This window comes from Scyliorhinus canicula, chromosome 7 (genome assembly GCF_902713615.1).
Source record: "Scyliorhinus canicula chromosome 7, sScyCan1.1, whole genome shotgun sequence".
Lineage (NCBI taxonomy): Eukaryota > Metazoa > Chordata > Chondrichthyes > Carcharhiniformes > Scyliorhinidae > Scyliorhinus > Scyliorhinus canicula.
The window spans coordinates 48033934-48053250 of record NC_052152.1 but is presented as its reverse complement, the minus strand read 5'-3'; the positions used below and the strand labels follow the sequence as shown (position 1 = coordinate 48053250).

Sequence of the window (19317 nt, the reverse complement as noted above, 5' to 3'; positions counted from 1 at the left end):
TGATGTATAGAGCAATATTTATTCATATATTTCTTACAATGCTGTTATTTAAATTAATACATTCCTTATAATGCAGAATGAATACAAATATTTGAATTGGTTTTCTATTTCACATAATCATCAATAAACAAAACAATATTTTGTACAAAAGCAGATGCATGGATTATATAAATAGACTATCTAGAAAAATTGAATTTCCATTAGGATTGAATGATTTTAAAACATTTTATATTATTCTTTTCTCTAATAGGTGCAAGCTAGCCAATCATTATTCATGTTGTGCATTTACCTGGGCCAATTAATTTTATTCCATTGAAAACTTGTGAAAAGGTACAGCTGGCAGTGGAAGTGGTTTGGGGAAAGGAAAAGAATGAAAACATTTAACAAATTGAAACAGATTTTAAAAATTCATGAAGGCAAAGATCAATGTTGTTCCCATAACCCATCTCCTCAATATAAAGGCACGTAGACATCTCTGGAGAGAGATACACAAGCTGAGAAACTGCTTTTGCTTTTAGTGTGTGAGGCTGGAGCAAGGTTGGTTTTAAAAATAGGTTAATTCATCGTGGTCTAATTTATTGACCTTTACGCCAGTTACTTCCTTTTTACTTCCCCTGCAAGGAAGGTCTTCAAATACTTTTGCATGCACGTAGTCATCGCCACCAACGTGAATCTAATTTAAACAGAAAGAGAAGTTAGATTAGTGCAGACCAAGCATCAAGCTAAAATCCAATATTAAACCCCAGTATTCCAAGTGAAATTTCTGCCACATCAATGCGTTCTGTCCTCGGATCATTCCTCCAAAAGCTGAACAGTGTTCCTGCTGCTTTCCATCATACACTAAACATCCCAGTCACTACCATACCGTGAAAACAGTTCCTCTTCCCCATCCAGTTTCATAAAGCCACCAAATCTGTTAACCAAGCTTTGCAACCAACTTCCCAAATATGAAATTTAAGATGGAACTCCTATGCAATAAAATACCATTTTCATTCAGTGATCACTTACACCTATGCAAGAGATGACATTTCTAGATGGATAAAACATACAGGCACATCCTCAGCCTCAAACATTACAATAACTGGCATGTTGATTGCAAGATTAACTTTGTATTGATGGAGCTGGGGAAAGGCCTTCACCCCTCCTCCCTTTCTCGAAGATAATGCTATTGTATAAAAAGGTTAACCTCAATTGATTTAAATTAAAATCCTCAAACACAAGAGAAAATATGGAAACAAGCCTGTCAATCACTAGTCAGGTTTGAGAGGCTGCAGAAGAGGCAGGGTAGCATGGTGGTTAGCATAAATGCTTCACAGCTCCAGGGTCCCAGGTTCGATTCCCGGCTGGGTCACTGTCTGTGTGGAGTCTGCACGTCCTCCCCCTGTGTGCGTGGGTTTCCTCCGGGTACTCCGGTTTCCTCCCACAGTCCAAAGATGTGCGGGTTAGGTGGATTGGCCAGGCTAAATTGCCCGTAGTGTCCTAATAAAAGTAAAGTTAAGGGGGGAGTTGTTGGGTTACGGGTATAGGGTGGATACATGGGTTTGAGTAGGGTGATCATTGCTCGGCACAACATTGAGGGCCGAAGGGCCTGTTCTGTGCTGTACTGTTCTATGTTCTATAAGCCAGTTCACCTTGCACGAGACAAACCAAGAGTGCTAAGATTATTTATTCATAATAGACACCATTGCAAAATGTTTGAACCCCAAGAAGGATAAACTTACTTTCATGAAATAGTTGGTGCCGGACACAAGTTGAGTCTTGTAGGATTTTACAACAAACACATCAAATGTTTTCTCAGCTTCTTCTTCAATCTTAGGCTTCACCTGAAGAAAGAAATAAAGAGGATTCTCAAGGACTCCAGAACAACTTGAATTGACTCAAATGCCTTTAATGAATTGGGGAAAAAAAAGAGTCCCATAGTCTTTGATGGGTAATCAAGAAATGTGTATAGAACTATATTAAAGAGTAAAGAGCTAATGTGGATTCATGTAGTGTCTTTCATGACTTCAAGATGTCCCAAAGTACTTTTATATTCAATTGAACTGTAGACACTTAAACAAAAGGCAGATTTTAAGGTGCAGTCCAAATGGGAAGGAATGGTGACTATTTTAGACAAGGAATTCCAGAGGAGATAGGCAAATGTAGGGTCAATATGGGGGAACATGTACAAACATAGGAATAGGCCATTCAGCCCATTGAGCCTGCCTCGCCATTCAGCATGATCATGCCTGATGATCCACTCCAATGCCATTCCCCCCCCCCCCCCCCCCCCCCCCCCCCCGAGACAGACAGGAGTCAAGGCCATGGAAGGATCAAGGGGGAGAATTATAAAACCAATGCCTTGCTTGATCAAAAGTCAACATAGCCAGCAAGGAAAGGGGTTGGCGCTGATTAGGACATAGGCAGTCATTTTGGATGGTATCACATTTTTGGAGGGTAGGATGTGGTAGAATATGAAAGGTCAGCAGGCGAGGATGAGCCTCCGCAAATGAGCTAAGGCAGGATGCAGTCAGGCAGTTACACAAGTGAATATAGTCTGTCCTATTATTGATATGTTGTCAGAAGGATATTGTGGAGTCTTTTTGTTCAGTCTCAGACAGTTACCAGGGAAAAGGATGGAGACAGTGACTGGCGGATTAGCCGAGGCCACCAAAGATAACATCAGTTTTCCTAATATTTAAACTGTAGGAAATTTATGCTCATCTAGTACTGACTGTAAGGTAAGCAATCTGATAACAGAGACAGTGTGGGCAGAGGTGGTATTGAGGTAGAGATACATGTCATCAGTTCACACTTGAAAACAGATGCTGTGTTTTCGAATGGATGTTGTTCTGAGAAGCAGCATGTAGAGAAGAAATAAGAGGGACCAAGAATATATCCTGGCAGATTCCAGAGGTAACTTTACAGGAGTAGACGAGGACCCGGATTCAATCACGGCCCAGGGTCATTGTCCGTGTGGAGTTTGCACATTCTCCCTGTGTCGGAGTGGGTCTCACCCTCACAACCCAAAGATGTGCAGGTTAGGTGGATTGGCCATGCTAAATTTCCCCTTAATTGGAAAAGAAATGAATTGGGTACTTTCAATTTTGAAAAAATACTGGAGTGGGAAGAGAAGCAATTGCAGGTGATTATATGTTGATTAGATGGATCAAAATGGAACCAAGTGAGTGCAGCTCTACCCAACTGCACAAAAATGAAGGGGCTTTTGCAAGGAAGGTCCAGTCAACATAGTCAAAAAATACCCCTCCCACCCAGGTTATTCTCTCTTCCACCTCTTCTATTCGGCAGAAGGTACAAAAGTCAGAGAACACGCACTAACATGCACAAATAACCCTCTTATGGACTGAACTGATCGCTTCACACATATTCTTTACCGAGTAGTACAACACTCCATATGCTTCACCCGATGTATTATTATTATGTCTACGTATTTACATTATGTACCCATCGTATGTCCTATGTTTTCATGTATTGAATAATCTGTCTGGACTGTATGCAGAACAATACTTTTCAATGTACCTCAGTACACGTTACAATAAATCTAAATTTAATGGGGTAGTTTGCCGTCGCAGTCTTGAATTCCGAAATGACAGCCTACAGGAACTGCAGTGGTGTTGTAGCAGGGGTGCAAACTTGATTTCAAACAGATTTCCCAGAAAAAAATGAAGATTTGGGAGACTATAACACAACTGTTGAGGTAGGCGACAGTCATTTGCATGAATCACGTTTTCCTAGCTCACCTGTGCACCAACGTACAACCGATGGCCACAAATCTATGGTTCACAAGATTATTGGTTAGAATCCTTCAACCAGTTAACTTCCAGGACCACTGTTAGTCTTAGCTCAGTTGGACATACTTTGCCCGAGTCACAAGGTTATGAGTGTAAGTCCCACCCCAGAACTCTTAGCTCAGTTGGTCACACTTTTGCCTGAGTCACAAGGTTATGAATGCAAGACCCACCCCAGATCTGAAAAAAAAAATCAAGTACAAGATTCCACCACAGTTGAGGGAGTGCTGTGATGTCTTTTGACTAAAATGTTAAACCAATCTGCCATCAGTTGAATGTAAAAACTCCAGTGGCAATATTTCAAAGAAGAATAGGGGCTTTCTCCCCAGTATCCTGGCTAATATTGATCACAGTGCTGTTCAAGGGAACTTGCCCGACACAAACTGTCTGTCATAAATAATAAGAATATTCACTTCAGGCCAGTACGGGAATTGGACCCACGCTGCTGTCTTGTTCTGCATTGTCCTACAAAATCAGTTCGATAGGCAAAAAATTATTGAATTTACCAGTCATCCCCGTTTAACAGGAGGGAATGCTTACATTCCCACTAACCTATTTAAAAGATTTTTTAAAAGTGCAAAAAAAACAAAAGCATGATCAATGGGAATACAGATGTTTGTAGAGAAAAAGACGCCAACCTGCGTTGCAATATAACCTGAAACGTTCAACGTTTCTTTGCTCCACTGGCAGAGTAGGTAATTCCAGCATTTCTGGAAAAGCCCCAACAATACAAACATTACTTTGTACCAGTTATTGCTTTCAAGTCTAGATGAGGGCTGACGTTTAATCACTTTTTTTTAAAGTGAGAAAACTAATTTTAAAATACTGTCATTCTTGAGCATCTCTGACTCTAAACCCACTCCGCCCTGCTCTAACTGGGAGCATTTCCCAAATCCTTGCCTGGCAGTTGGACATCAGCCAGCTCGATTCTATTATTTGGAAATCTATCTTCAAATTTATCAACTTCTTCACTTTCCTCTGTTCTTTAAAATCTCAATAAGAGTTGGGTCTTCTTGGGCTGAGTTTACTAGTCTTAGCCTCGGCAATCGCGGTGATGGGATGGTTTAGTTTCCATTGTATAAAATCCGAGCTGCTCGGGTAGATTATCTTTTGGCAAACGGGTCACTGTTTCCGCCGGGTTCATACTCACGGAATTAGCAAGTTGCTGCAGTTCCTCGGTAACAGATTTCTCAGCACTAGTGCCTCCACACATCTGTCGACTCATTGCTGCTCCCTCTGTATCCACCCTGGTTGCAATACGAATGTAACAATGTAGCTGCGGATTGTAACAAACCCCGGAATCCCCGCCCACTCTCACTCACACGCCTTCAGTCTCAAACACCAACCCCATACAGAGGGAGAGTGAGATTGTTACCATCTGACCAAGCACTTCAGCGACAAAGATTCCAAAAGCACACGTGTCAATTTCACTCATTTGTATCCAAAAGCCGGACCACCTTCAAACTAACCAGTGATTCAATTCGATCTGAGGATTGATTCCCTGTCTCTCTTCCTCCCTCCCCCCCCCCCCCCCATCAGCTGAGCAGTTAGTTGTTGCCTTTTTTTTGGTTCAGTATGGTGGCTGCACTGGGACATGGCTCAAGTCACTGACCCAGCAATAAGGCGAACTCCAGTTTCCGTTGATGGGACTGTTTTTTCTGAGATTACTTGTAGTTTGGAATGCTGCAAAGTGCGCCGTAAGGAAGTGAGCGCCCATGAGAAGCTCACGTGCCGCGGCACTGTAATGACTCACTCCGGATGAATCAAATTCGCAGACAGAAGATTTAACTTTTGGTTGCCAAGCAACAACAGCAACACTTTCAAAACTTCTTTCTGGGCGCCAGGTGAAGAGGAAATGACTGATTCCCCAGATTGCAGAGCTCAGCACCTCCCACTCCCTGGCCTCTGACACAAGGGAGGGTCTTCAGAGCGCGGTGGAAATTACAGCACATGACTCGCAGTTCCGTGTTTGAACCGATTTCAGGCCCTCCCAGTGTCTGAACTATTTCTTTCTCAGTCCAAATTTCTATCTGTAGCAAAGAGTGTTGTATCGTTAGACTAACAGTACAAAATAAATAGGATTGGAGAAGTGATACGCCTTCAATAAGCACACGATGAGAGAGGTGGAGACCTGCCATTTTATACATAAACCCGAGGGGAGCTAGCCTGGACAAGCCCAGGCATGTATGATACAGTACAATGCAATACCATGGTTTACCACATTCACCCACTGTTTAAAAAAACGAGTCCGGCGGGGGTGAAGCGGTCTTAAAGGTCAAGTCTGTCGGGAGCTGTGCGTCCGGGAACGTGTTGTCTTCTTCACCCAGATGTTGAGTCAGTGAAGAGGGAGGCAGTGTATGGACGGAGGTGGTGGTGATTGTCGCCGGTGGGCCTGCGGGTGTTAGTTCGTGAGGGAGGTGGGCAGGGGTGGGGGAAGACGGTGTGGGGTCGGGGGTGGTGGTGATGGTGCCGAAGGGAGACTGTGCCCTGCCGCCCGTCCTGGTGTGCCACGTAGGCATATTGTGGGTTTACATGGAGGAGCAGGACCTCCATGTTGGAGGGGGTTGGTTGTTTGACTCCTCGCATGCTTCCGAAGAAGGACGGGCCCTGGGACTGCCAGCCAGGGCGGGAGCGAGACCCCGGAGGTGGATTTCCTGGGGAAAGCAAACATACGCTCGCGAGGGGTCTCGTTGGTGGCTGTACACAGGAGCGACCGGATGGAGTGGAGCGTGTCGGAGAGGACCTCCTGCCAGCGGGGAACCGGGAGACTTCTAGACCGTAGGGCCAGAAGCTCGGCCTTCCAGACCATCACGTTCTCCCTCTCCACCTGTCCGTTTCGCCAGGCGTTATATCTGGTAGTCCTGCTAGAGGCGATGCCCTTGCTGAGCAGGAACTGATGGAACTCGTTGCTCATAAATGAGGAACCCCAATCACTGTGGATGTAGGTGGGGAACCTGAATAGCGTGAAAAGACTGTGCAAGACCTTGATTACGGTGGCAGAGGTCATGTCAGGGCACGGGATGGTGAAGGGGTATCTTGAGTACTCGTCAACAATGTTGAGGAAGTACACGTTACAGTCAGTGGAGGGGAGGGGCCCTTTGAAGTCGATGCTGAGGCGCTCAAAGGAGCGATAGGCCTTTACCAGGTGCGCTCTGTCTGGCCGATAGAAGTGCGGTTTGCACTCCGCGCAGACCTGGCAGTCCCTGGTCACAGCCCTGACCTCCTCGATGGAGTAAGGCAGGTTGTGAGCCTTGATGAAGTGAAAAAAACGGGTGACCCCCCGGGTGGCAGAGGTCATTGTTGAGGGCCCAGAGTCGGTCTTCTGTGCGCTGGCACATGTACCGCGGGATAGGGCATCTGGGGGCTCATTGAGATTCCCGGGTCGATACAAGATATCATAGCTGTAGGTGGCGAGCTCGATCCTCCACCTCAGAATCTTGTCATTCTTAACCTTGTCCCGCTGTGTGTTATTGAACATGAAGGCAACCGACCGTTGGTCAGTAAGGAGAGTGAATCGCCTGCCGGCCAGATAATACCTCCAGTGTTGCAGTTTCTACAATTCCTTGGTTTTCCTTTTCGATGGAGGAATGTTGAATTTCGGAGCCATGGAGAATATGGGAGAAGAAAGCCACGGGCCTGTCCGCCTGGTTGAGTGTAGCGGCCAGAGCAAAGTCCGACGCATCGCTCTCCACCTGGAACAGAATGGACTCGTCCACAGCGTGCATCGCGGCTTTGGCAATATCTGCCTTGATGCGATTGAAGGCCACACGGACCTCAGACGTCAGGGGAAAAACGGTGGATTTAATAAGTGGACGGGCCTTGTCCGCATAGTTGGGGACCCACTGGGCATAGTAAGAGAAGACCCCCAGGCATCTCTTCAGGGCCTTGGGGCAGTGGGGGAGGGGGGGTTCCAGGAGGGGGCGCATGCGGTCGGGGACAGGCCCTAGGACTCCGTGTTCCACGACAACGCCGTGGATGGCCAGGCGGGTTGTGCGGAAAACACATTTTTCCTTATTATAGGTGAGGTTCAGGAGTTCAGCGGTGTGGAGGAAGTGCCGGAGGTTCTCAACGTGGTCCTGCTGGTCATGGCTGCAGATGGTGACATTGTTTAAGTACGGGAACGTGGCCTACAGCCTGTACTGGTCAACCATTCGGTCCATTTCTCTTTGGAAGACCGAGACGGCGTTGGTGACGCCGAAGGGAACCCTGAGGAAGTGGTAGAGGCGGCCATCTGCCTCGAAGGCAGTGTATTGGCGGTCCTCCAGGCGGATAGGGAGCTGGCGGTACGTGGACTTCAAGTCAACTGTGAAGAAGACTCGATACTGTGCAGTCTGATTGACCATGTCAGATATGCGGGGGAGGGGGTACGCATCGAGCTGCGTGTACCGGTTGATGGTCTGACTGTAATCGATGCCCATCCGGTGCTTCTCCCCAGTCTTGACGACCACCACTTGGGCTCTCCATGGGCTGGTACTAGCCTCAATGATCCCCCCTCGCAGTAGTCGCTGGATCTCCGACCTGATAAAGGCCCTGTCCCGGGCACTGTATTGTCTGCTCCTAGTGGCAACGGGCTTACAGTCCGGGGTGAGGTTAGTGAAGAGCGAGTGTGGGGCAACCTTAAGGGTCGCAAGGCTACAGACGGTGAGGGGGGGCAGGGGTCCACCAAACTTTAAAGTAAGGCTCTGGAGGTGGCACTGGAAGTCGAGCCCCATAATAGGGCAGCGCAGAGATGGGGAAGGACGTAGAGTTTGAAGTTAGTGTACTCTACACCTTGTACGGTAAGGGCCGCGACACAGTACCCTTGGATTTCTACTGAGTGGGATCCGGAAGCCAGGGAGATTATCTGGGTCGCGGGTCAGATGGGGAGGGAGCAGTGCCTTACCGTATCCGGGTGTATGAAGCTTTCTGTGCTCCCGGAGTCGAAAAGGCAGGCCGTCTCGTGCCCGTTGATCCGGACGGTCATCGTAGACTTCGTGAGGTGGTGCGGCCGGGACTGGTCGAGCGTGATGAGGCGAGCTTCGGAAGGTGATGGGTAGGCCGGTCGGAGGCAGCGGCGGCCAGCATACGGTCGGGTGAGCTGGGCTCCCGGGAGGTTGCGGAATGGTCCCAAGATGGCGGTCCCTATGAGTCGCGCGTGGCTGGTGACACCGGTGATGGTGTCCAAGATGGCGGCCCCCATGGTTCGCACGTGGCGACCAAAATTGAAGATGCGTCGAAGATGGCAGCGCCCACCGGTGGCGTGGCAGCTGGGGGCGGCTCCGACAAGCAGCAGGCAGCGCTGCTGGGCCTAGAAGTTTTAGAGGGAGATCGGGCCTGGCAAAGTGGCCGTTCTTCCCACAGCCGTTGCAAGTTGCGTTCTGTGCCGGCCAGCGTTGTCTGAGGTGATTACTCTGACTGCAAAAGTAGCACCTCGGGCCTCTGGCGTTGGCGGGCTGCTGCGTGGCACAGGCTTGCATCGCACCCGGATTGGTTAATGGCTGCGCCCATGGGGCCCACGAGGGTGCCGTGTGGTCGGAGGTGTAGGCCTCCATGTTCTGGGAGGCCACCTCCAGCGAGTTGGAGAGTTGCAATGTCTCTGGGAGTCCGAGTGTCCCCCCTTCTAGTAATCGCTGGCGGATATAGTTCAAGTTCATGCCCGCGACATAATCGTCCCTGATCAGCAGCTCCACATGCTGGTTAGTCGATATCGCCCGGCAGTCACAGTTCCGGCAGAGTATACGCAAGACACGCAGGAATTCTGCGAGTGATTCCACAGGGCGTTGCCGTATCGTGGCAAGGAGGTGCCTAGCATACACCTCGTTAACGGGTTTGACGTATTGTCCCTTCAGCAGCATTATTGCCTCCGTGTATGAGGGGGCATCCCTGATGAGGAGAAAGATTCTTGGGCTCACCCGTGCTTTGAGGATCTCCTTCTTCTGGAGGTCTATGAAGTCTTCGGTGAAGGATCCGAGGTACGCTTCGAAGCAGCTTAGCCAGTGCTCAAATGTTTCTGTGGTGTCGGCTGCCTGTGGATCCAGCTCCAGGCGATCCGGCTTGAGTGATGAATTCATCTTTAGAAGTTTAGTGTATTAAATTAATATGCCTTCAATAAGCACACAACGAGAAATGAATGTAACTGAGGCTTTAATACACTAAACAGCAAGCCTCCTGCCTCTGGACCCGAACTGGTTCGGATGTGGAGACTTGCCACCTTTATACATGAGCCTGAGGGGAGGAGCCACAGGCGGAGCCAGCCTGGACAAGCCCAGGCATGTACAACACAACACAATGCAATACAATGCAATACTGTGGTTTACCACAAGAAGCTCGTGGGTTTGATGCAATTTTTTTTTTCATAAATTTAGATTACCCAATTATTTTTTCCAATTAAGGGGCAATTTAGCGTGGCCAATCCACCTACTCTGCACATTTTTGGGTTGTGGGGGCGAAACCCACACAGACACGGGGAGAATGTGCAAACTCCACACGGACAGTGACCCAGAGTCGGGATCGAACCTGGGACCTCAGCGCCGTGAGGCGGTTGTGCTAACCACTAGGCCACCATGCTGCCCGGTTTGATGCAATATTAACAGAGATTTATTGAATAGGTTTCACTGTAGTGAACGTTTGGAACTAGACACCCCAAAGACTACAAAGTAGCCAATGATGTCATGCAAGTCACATGATTTGGTTCTTATAGACACATTGCACACAACGACAGTAGCCCACATATATAACATCCCTACCCCACCCCTCTCAGGTCCAACGTAATTAATAACGTTGTATATCAACAAACTCATTTATATTGAGAAACAAGTGTAGGCATCATATTATCACATTGTAATAACGCAGTCAATAAGCTAGACGATCAGTTGGGCATCTATTTTTACTGGTTGCCTGTGCACTTCTGGACCTTTGAGTATTCACTTACAATGCCCATGAACATGTGCCCCTCAACTAGATCAGCAAATTTCAGATGTTACCACAGCATTTTAGGCCACTCCCATGGATCCAATGGGGATAACGGCGGTGAGTTCCTTACCCGTGCACATGACTGGCACAGTGATGCTATTTCTTCCATTTGGGCATCAATTCTTGGCCGGCAAAAGAAACTTTGTGCTAGTTCCTTCATTTGCGCAATGCCTGGGCACCCTTTGTGTAACTGCTCCAAAACCTTTGTCTTAAATTTGGTGGAATAATTATTCTCATCCCCCACAACAGGCACCCACCCTGCACTTTTAATTTGAGTCTCCTGGAAATGTACGGTTTTAACTCAGGATGTTTTCCTGCTATTCTCCCCTGTAATGCCATTTCTAGAACCTTCCTCATCACAGGACCATTTCTGGATGTCTTTGGATTTGAGTCACCGGAACATTCTCAATCTGTAAAAAGTATTATCATGACTGGGTGGTATTTGACCAGCTCGCAACGATAAGCGTGATAATGCATCCGCATTGGTATGATTTTCTGACTGACGGTATTAGATTTCATATGAACGTGTGGATAGGATTAATGACTTCTTGTAGCCAAGGAGGGGATCCTTTCTTTGGCCCAAAAATAGCTGTTAAAGGCCTGTGGTCCATCAGAAATGAGAAATGATGACTACAGGTATTGGTGGAATTTCCATTCACCAAATATGATGCTTCGAATCTCCTTCTCCAACTGACTGTAGTTAGATTCTGCACTTGTGAACGTACAAGATGCAAATACATAGAAGCAGGAAGAGGCCATTCGGCCCTTTGAGCCTAATCGGCCATTCATTATGTTCATGGCTGATCATCAAGTTCAATACCCTGATCCCGCTTTACCCGCATATCCCTTGATCCCTTTAGCCCCATGAGCAATATCTGATCCCTTCTTGTTTTGGCGTCAACTACTTTCTGTGGGAGTGAATGCCACAGATTCACCACTCTCCGGGTGAAGAAACTTCTCCTCACCTCAGTCCTAAAAGGATACTTCTTATCCTCAAACTATGACCCTATGGCCTTTCTTCCCCTGAAGGTAGTATAAGTGACACCAACACCATACAGTGAAGCATGACAGGCAAATTGTATCGGTAACTTCCGGTTGAAATGTATCAACACTTTCAACTTTTTCAGCGCTTCATTTGCAGATTTGTGCTTTTTAACATTCTAGTGTTCATTGCCATGCCTGTTTTGCGCACAATACATATGTAAGGGTTTCAATAGGATGGCCAGATTCTGGACGTATTTTCCATAGTATCATAGAATCATAGGGCGGGTTTCTCCAGAAAGACTTCTTTTTTTTCTATGAATTTAGAGTACCCAATTATTTTCTTTCCAATTAAGGGGCAATTTAGAGTGTCCAATCCACCCAATCTGCACATCTTTGGGTTGTGGGGATGAAACCCACATAGACATGGGGAGAATGTACAAAATCTACACGGACAGTGACCCCAAACCCGAGATTCGAACCCAGGTCCTCAGCACCGCAGTCCCAGTGCTAACCACTGTGCTACATGTTGCCCTCTCCAGAAAGACTTCTAAGTGTGGTAGCAAGCGGAAATTGCCGAGCGCTTCCCAGCCCTCGGCCCAGCAAGGCCAGCAACGCTATTCAACATTAATTGGTCTATTTAATAAGGAAATGAAGGCTCGTCAGCTGAATTGTCGGCACCAAGCTCGCCAGCTCCCCGCTAACAAGGCCGAACAGCTTTAAGCAGCATTTGCACTGCCAACCCCAGCCAGCTCGCAACAATGGTGCCCAGGAGACCGGACCAAGATTTGGGGATGCAGATCTGGGGAGGTTCTTGGACACAGTGGAGGTCAGGAGGGATGTTCTGTTCCCCCCCAGGTCAGAGGGTCAGTCTCAGAGCAGCCAATGCTGCCGAGGATGAGGTGACGATGGCTATGAGCGGCAGGAGTGTGACTAGGAGGACTAGCCTCCAGTGCTGGAAAAAGGTCAAGACCTACACCGGGCAGCACGAGTGAGTCGACACCAACACACCCCCCCCCCCCCCCCCAAAGACCTTTCCGCCCCCATGTGAGAATCCCCCCCCCAACCCGCCCTTCACCTCCCTCTCCCTTCAACTCTCCCTCCCTTCAACCCCCCCCCCCCCAACCCTTCCTTCACTGCCCCTCCCACCACTGTGAACCACATGTGTGGCTAACTATGCCCTCTCTATGTCTCCTCTGGAAATGCTGTCACACAATCGTTGGAAGAGGGCTAAGACTGGCGGAGGGATGCCAGATTTAAGAATCTTCACCTCTTTTGAGGAACGGAATCTGGAGGTGACTGGGATAGCCGAGGACAGGGTGGTCACCAACGCGGAGGCTGTCGAATGCCACAGAGGTGAGGAACCACCAGGCTCCACCCGGAGGACCTGTCAAACATGAGTTGTTATTGCCTTACTGACTGACCCATCCCTCCCACTGATCACATGGCCATTCTCCCAGGTCCTCTAGCCGATGACGACGGCCCATCCCAGGTGGAACCTTCTCCAGCCTCCCAGGAGATCACCTCAGAGGGGAACTCCAAGGAAGACACGATTGAGACATCACAGCTGACATCCCCACACTCCACTAGCACAGATACAAGCACCCCGGTGGGAAATGTTAGTGGTCAGGCTTCTGGGGCACAAACTGGTGAGCACCACACAGCTGCTGATCCACATCAGGTGGAGGCAGGAACCCCCAGGTGAGACAGCAGTCGGAAGTCTGTAGATCCCAGGACCCAGTTGAGTCCACGTCCGATGTTGAGCCTATGAAAGAGGTAATCCCAGAACTGATGGAGACGATAAGGAGCTGTCAGGACATTCAGAGGGTGATGTCAGCAACATTCCAGCTGCCAGGGCTGGCAGAGCCAGATGATGCAGGGGCAGCCAGGGCTCAAACCTGCTGCCCCTCCTTCGCAAGGTAAATCCCAGGGCCCTATGGGCACTGTCCAGGAGGAGGGGACACTGAGTGCCAAGCCAGACCCGCCCCATGGAGTGGCGTCAGTGACCACCAGCTCGCCTCAGTTCTACCCCTCTGATGAGGCCACGTCTCGCAGCCAGCTCCCCGGAACAGGGCGGCATGGCTGTGCATGTGCCGCCGACAAGTGAGTGGGGGCCCTCCAGCCCCAGAGCCCCCAGAGGATGCCCGCTAGGGGCATCGAAGGCCATGGGGCGTGGTAAGCAGCTGGCTGCCTCCAGCTCTGATGTGCATCTTGGGGACACACCTAGACGTAGTGGTCGACCTAGAAAGGCAAAGCACATTGAGAATCACTGTGGGCTCTGGGGGAGGGGGGAAGGGGGTGACGGGGGCTGGGGGTGGGGAGGGGGTGCGGCACTATCAGGAGTGGGGAATTCCTTTTTAAAAATTTAGCGTACCCCATTCTTTTTTTCCAATTAAGGGGCAATTTAGCGTGGCCAATCCACCTATCCTGCACATCTTTTGGGTTGTGGGGGTGAAACCCACTCAAACACGGGGAGAATATGCAAACTCCACATGGACAGTGACCCAGAGCTGGGATCGAACCTGGGACCTTGGCGCCATGAGGCAGCAGTGCTAACCCACTGTGCCACCGTGCTGCCCTAGGAGTGGGGAATTCTTAAACACAATAAGCACCCTTGTGCACAGCCAGTTTGATGCCTGTCACTTTCTTCCACAATGCAGGTCGACCTCCGACAATTGGTCCATCTCTCCAGGTACTCACCCAACCTCTGGTTATGGTCATGTCCCCGGAGCTGTGTCCCACCCCCTGTGTGTTCAAATTTCATCTGCTGCATCTGTGTTGTTGCCTCCCGATGTGTTCAAGCACAGTGCCCATTCATCATGGTCTAATTGGGATGCTGGGCAATGACTCCCACATGCTACATGGCCCACCTACCTCCAGGAATCCACTTGGGTTGAGTAAAGTGCTCGCTTAACCACGATTGCCAATTCCCTATCAGCAATAGCCTTCAGCCGCATGGCCAGAGGCCTCAACAGTCGGTGGGGGTTATGGGGGTTTGGTAGGGCATACAGACAGGGACAAGGGTTGCCCCTGGAAGGGGAAAAATGTTCCAGGGGTTGGCATGATGGTGTCGCATGCAGTTGTCCCCCAATGCCTCCCCCCACCCTCCCATGGTGGCCCACCCCTGCCAAGGTTCCCCCACCCCCAGCCGGGGTTAAAATCTCTGCATATACAAATTGTACCATCCTGTTTCATGACAGGTACAATAGGAGTTGCCCTTTCACTAGTAGTGATGGGTTCTAATTGCCTGTTTCCCAAGTCTCAGTAGTTCTGCTTCACCCTATGGATGTATTGCATAGGGTGCAGCTCTAGCCTTGAGACATTTTGGCTGGCTTTTCCTTAATGTTCAGGGTTCACTCGTATACCTTTCATGGACTCTTCAAAAACACTGCTATATCTTTCTATTATGGTAATAAGTCTAAGGGCAGCACGGTGGTACAGTGGTTAGCACTGGGACTACGGCGCTGAGGACCCGGGTTTAAATCCCGGCTCTGGGTCACTGTCCGTGTGGAGTTTGCACACTTCATCCCCACAATCCAAAGATGTGCTGGTTAGGTGGATTGGCCAAGCTAAATTGCCCCTAAATTGTTAAAAGAAAATTAGGTACTCTAAATTTTTTAAAAATAGTAGTAAGTCTGATTTTGAATCAACTAAGTTGTTGACAGTGCCCCTATTCAATTTAATCCTTTCCAGTCAAGAGCAGCCAATGAGAGCTGGAAAACGTCTTCACACCACATGGAATTGTAACTCTGCAGTTTGCTCAACTTAACTCAACCTTGACAACCGGGCAGCACGGTAGCATTGTGGATAGCACAATTGCTTCACAGCTCCAGGGTCCCAAGTTCGATTCGCGGCTTGGGTCACTGTCTGTGCGGAGTCTGCACGTTCTCTCCGTATGTGCGTGGGCTTCCTCCAGGTGCTCCAGTTTCCTCCCACAGTCCAAAGATGTGCAGGTTAGATGGATTGGCCATGCTAAATTTCCCTTAGCAATAAATTTAGAGCGCCCAATTATTTTCTTTGCAACTATGGGGCAATTTAGCATGGCCAATCCACCTGCGCTGCACATCTTTGGGTTGTGGGGTGAAACCTACGCCGACACGGGGAGAATGTACAAACTCCACATGGACAGTGATCCGGGACCAGGATCAAACCCGGGTTCTCATTGCCGTGAGGCAGCAGTGCTAACCATTGCACCACCGTGCACCTCTGGATGGGTTTTCACACGATCAGCAGACCTCAAAGTATTTCCAGGGTACGACAGCAGTCAATAGTCTTAACTGTCAGGAGCCTGTAAGTTATACCTATGGGATAGGTTTCAATGCTTTTAGAGCAGTTTTTAAAAAAAAATAATTTTTATTGGAATTTTTTTGAAAAATATATATCAACAGAACAATAATAATAATAACAATAATAAACACCCCCCGGCACCCGTAACAACGCATGTAACAAACCCCCCACCCCCCCCCCAACCCAATAAACAACAAAATAAATTAACAATAAGCAAATTAACTTAAACAATACCCCCCTGAGACCCCCCCCCCCCACAATTTCCCCCCTCCCCCCCGGGTTGCTGCTGCTGCTGATCTAGTTCCTTATCGTTGAGCCAGAAAGTCGAGGAAAGGCTGCCACCTCCTAAAGAACCCTTGTACCGACCCCCTCAGGGCGAATTTGATCCTCTCCAGCTGAATGAATCCCGCCATGTCATTGATCCAGGTCTCCACGCTCGGAGGTCTCGCATCTTTCCACTGCAGCAAGATCCTCCGCCGGGCTACTAGGGACGCAAAGACCAAAACATTGGCCTCTTTCACCTTCTGCACTCCCGGCTCCACCCCAACCCCAAATATCGCGAGTCCCCAGCCTGGCTTGACCCTGGACCCTACCACCCTCGACACTGTCCTCGCCACCCCCGCCAGAATTCCCCCAGTGCCGGGCATGCCCAAAACATATGGGCATGGTTCGCTGGGCTCCCCGAACACCTAATGCACCTGTCCTCACCCCCAAAAAACTTGCTCATCCTCGTCCCGGACATATGAGCCCTGTGCAGTACCTTGAACTGGATTAGGCTAAGCCTCGCACATGAAGAGGGAGGAGTTCACCCTCTCCAGGGCATCCGCCCATGTCCCCTCCTCAATCTGCTCCCCCAACTCCACCTCCCACTTAGCCTTCAGCTCCTCTACCGACGCCTCCTCCACCTCCTGCATCACCTGGTAGATGTCAGACACCTTCCCATCCCCGACCCACACCCCCGAAAGCACCCTATCCCTTACCCCCCGCGGGGGCAGCGAAGGGAACCCCTCCACCTGCCGCCTAGCAAACGCCTTGACCTGAAGGTACCTGAACATATTCCCTGGGGTGAGCTCAAACTTCTCCTCCAGTTCACCCAGGCTCGCAAACCTCCCGTCAATGAACAGGTCTCCCAACTTCCTAATGCCCACCCTGTGCAACCCCAGAACCCGCCATCAATGTTCCCTGGGATAAACCGGTGGTTCCCCGCAGCGGGGCCTCCACCGAGACCCCCACTTCCCCCCTGTGTCGCCTCCACTGCCCCCAAATTTTGAGGGTAGCCGCCATCACCGGGCTCATAGTGTACCTCGTTGAAGGGAGCAGCAACGGCACCGTTACCAGTGCATTCAGGCTTGTGCCTCCACAGGACGCCATCTCCATTCGTTTCCATGCTGCCCCCTCCCCATCCATTACCCACTTACGTACCATCGAGACGTTAGTCACCCAATAGTACCCAGAGAGGTTGGGCAGCGCCAGCCCCTCTCTATCCCTGCCCCGCTCCAAAAAGACCCTCCGTACCCTCGGAGTCCCATGCGCCCAAACAAATCCCAGAATGCTGCTGTTCACCCTCCTAAAAAAGGCCCTCGGAATGAAAATCGGGAGGCACTGAAACAAAAACAAAAACCTCGGGAGCACCGTCATTTTAACGGACTGTACTCTACCCGCCAACGACAGCGGCAGCATGTCCCACCTTTTAAATTCCTCCTCCATCTGCTCCACCAACCTAGTAAAATTAAGCTTGTGCAGAGTCCCCCAGCTCCTAGCCACCTGAACCCCCAGGTACCTAAAACTCCTCACTGCCCTCTTTAGCGGGAGCCTACCAATCCCCTCCTCCTGATCTCCCGGGTGTACAACAAACAGCTCACTCTTGCCCAGGTTCAATTTATATCCCGAGAAACTCCCGAACTCAGCAAGAATCTCCGCTTTTAGAGCAGTTATGGGAGATTCTGCCAGGGCACTTTGATTCCGAGGGGTCACCCCGAGTCCACACACTTGGCACCTAGTCGGTCCCCACTGGTCCCAGAGCTCCCCCTAGCAAGCCCAATTACTGTAAAAAGTTTTCTCACCTGCTTGCCACCTTCACAAGCCATGGCATGTAAATACTCGCACCAAATCGCACCCGCAGGACTCCCGTCTGGGACGGATGAAACATAACATGGGAATGGGGGTGGAGAATTGGTCTTCCAGCCCGTTAATCACATTTAAAAGTATCCAAATTAGTGGTTTGCATGTTTGCGCCGGTGCAGGGCAGGTGGAGAATGGGAACGGGTCTGCCACCCGCCGCCAATCCTGTTTTTGGCCAGTGCTCCGTTCTCCGCATGATCGGTATTCCCAATCGCAGTGACAGAGAACGGAGAATCCAAACCAATAAACCCGCAAAGGAGGAGGTTTTAGGGAAATTAGATAGAATAAAAATAGATAAAGCAGAGAGGGTTGGCAGCAAAGTCGAAAAAAATAGATAAGATACTCTGCCCTGGCGGGAGATGTCTTAGGTTGCTGAGGGAAGTCGGGTGAAATAGCATATAGGTTCTTGCTACAATCTCCAATCCTCCTTGTATATTGGTGTTGTGCCGGAAGACTGGGGAACTGTAAATGTTACACCCAGGTATAAACAAAGCAGAGTTTGAAACCTGGCAACTACAGACCATTCACCATTAGCGAAGAAACTGTCGGAGACAATAATCTAATACAAAATAAATTGTCACTTGGAAAAATATGGATGAATAATTGGAAGCTAGCATGGATTTATTAAAGGCAAAGGATATTTTACTAACTTCATTGAGTCCTGTGATGAAGGAATGGGGAGAGTCAAATAGCGTAGTTCAGTTAATGTCTTGTATATGAACTTACAAAAAAATGTAATAGGTTTGTTCGCAAAATTAAAGCCCAAAACTAAAGGAGCAATGGCCACATGGATACAAAATTAGTTCAGGGACAGAACATATTGGTGAATGTCTGTTTGGAAGGGAGTACACTGTAGTGTACACCAGAGGTCAGTGTTAGGACCACTGCTCTTTTTGATACATCTTAATGACCAGGAATTGGGTATGCAGGGCATAATTTCAAAGTTAGCAGATGACTTAGAATCCTAGAGTAATAGAATCCCGACAATGCAGAAGGAGGACATTCAGCCCATTGAGTTTGCACCGATCCTTCGAATGAGTAATCTACCCAAGTTCACTCCCCTTTATCCCCGTACTTTAACCTGCACATCCCTGGATACGGAAGGGCAATTTAGCATGGCCAATCCACCTAACACACACATCTTTGAAGCGTGGGAGGAAACCAGAGCACCCGGAGGAAACCCACACAG

At 49.2% G+C, this 19317-nt stretch overlaps 1 protein-coding gene across 1 annotated transcript; it reads right to left on the bottom strand.

The window, feature by feature from the left end:
- Positions 1-5300, bottom strand: LOC119968938 (cystatin-B-like). The gene is made up of 3 exons (XM_038801951.1): positions 4939-5300; positions 1722-1823; positions 1-673 (listed from the first exon to the last, which is right to left on the bottom strand). The coding sequence occupies exons 1-3, from the start codon at positions 5011-5013 to the stop codon at positions 545-547; spliced, it is 306 nt and encodes a 101-aa protein (XP_038657879.1). The 5' UTR covers positions 5014-5300; the 3' UTR covers positions 1-544.
- Positions 5301-19317: the final 14017 nt, after the last annotated feature.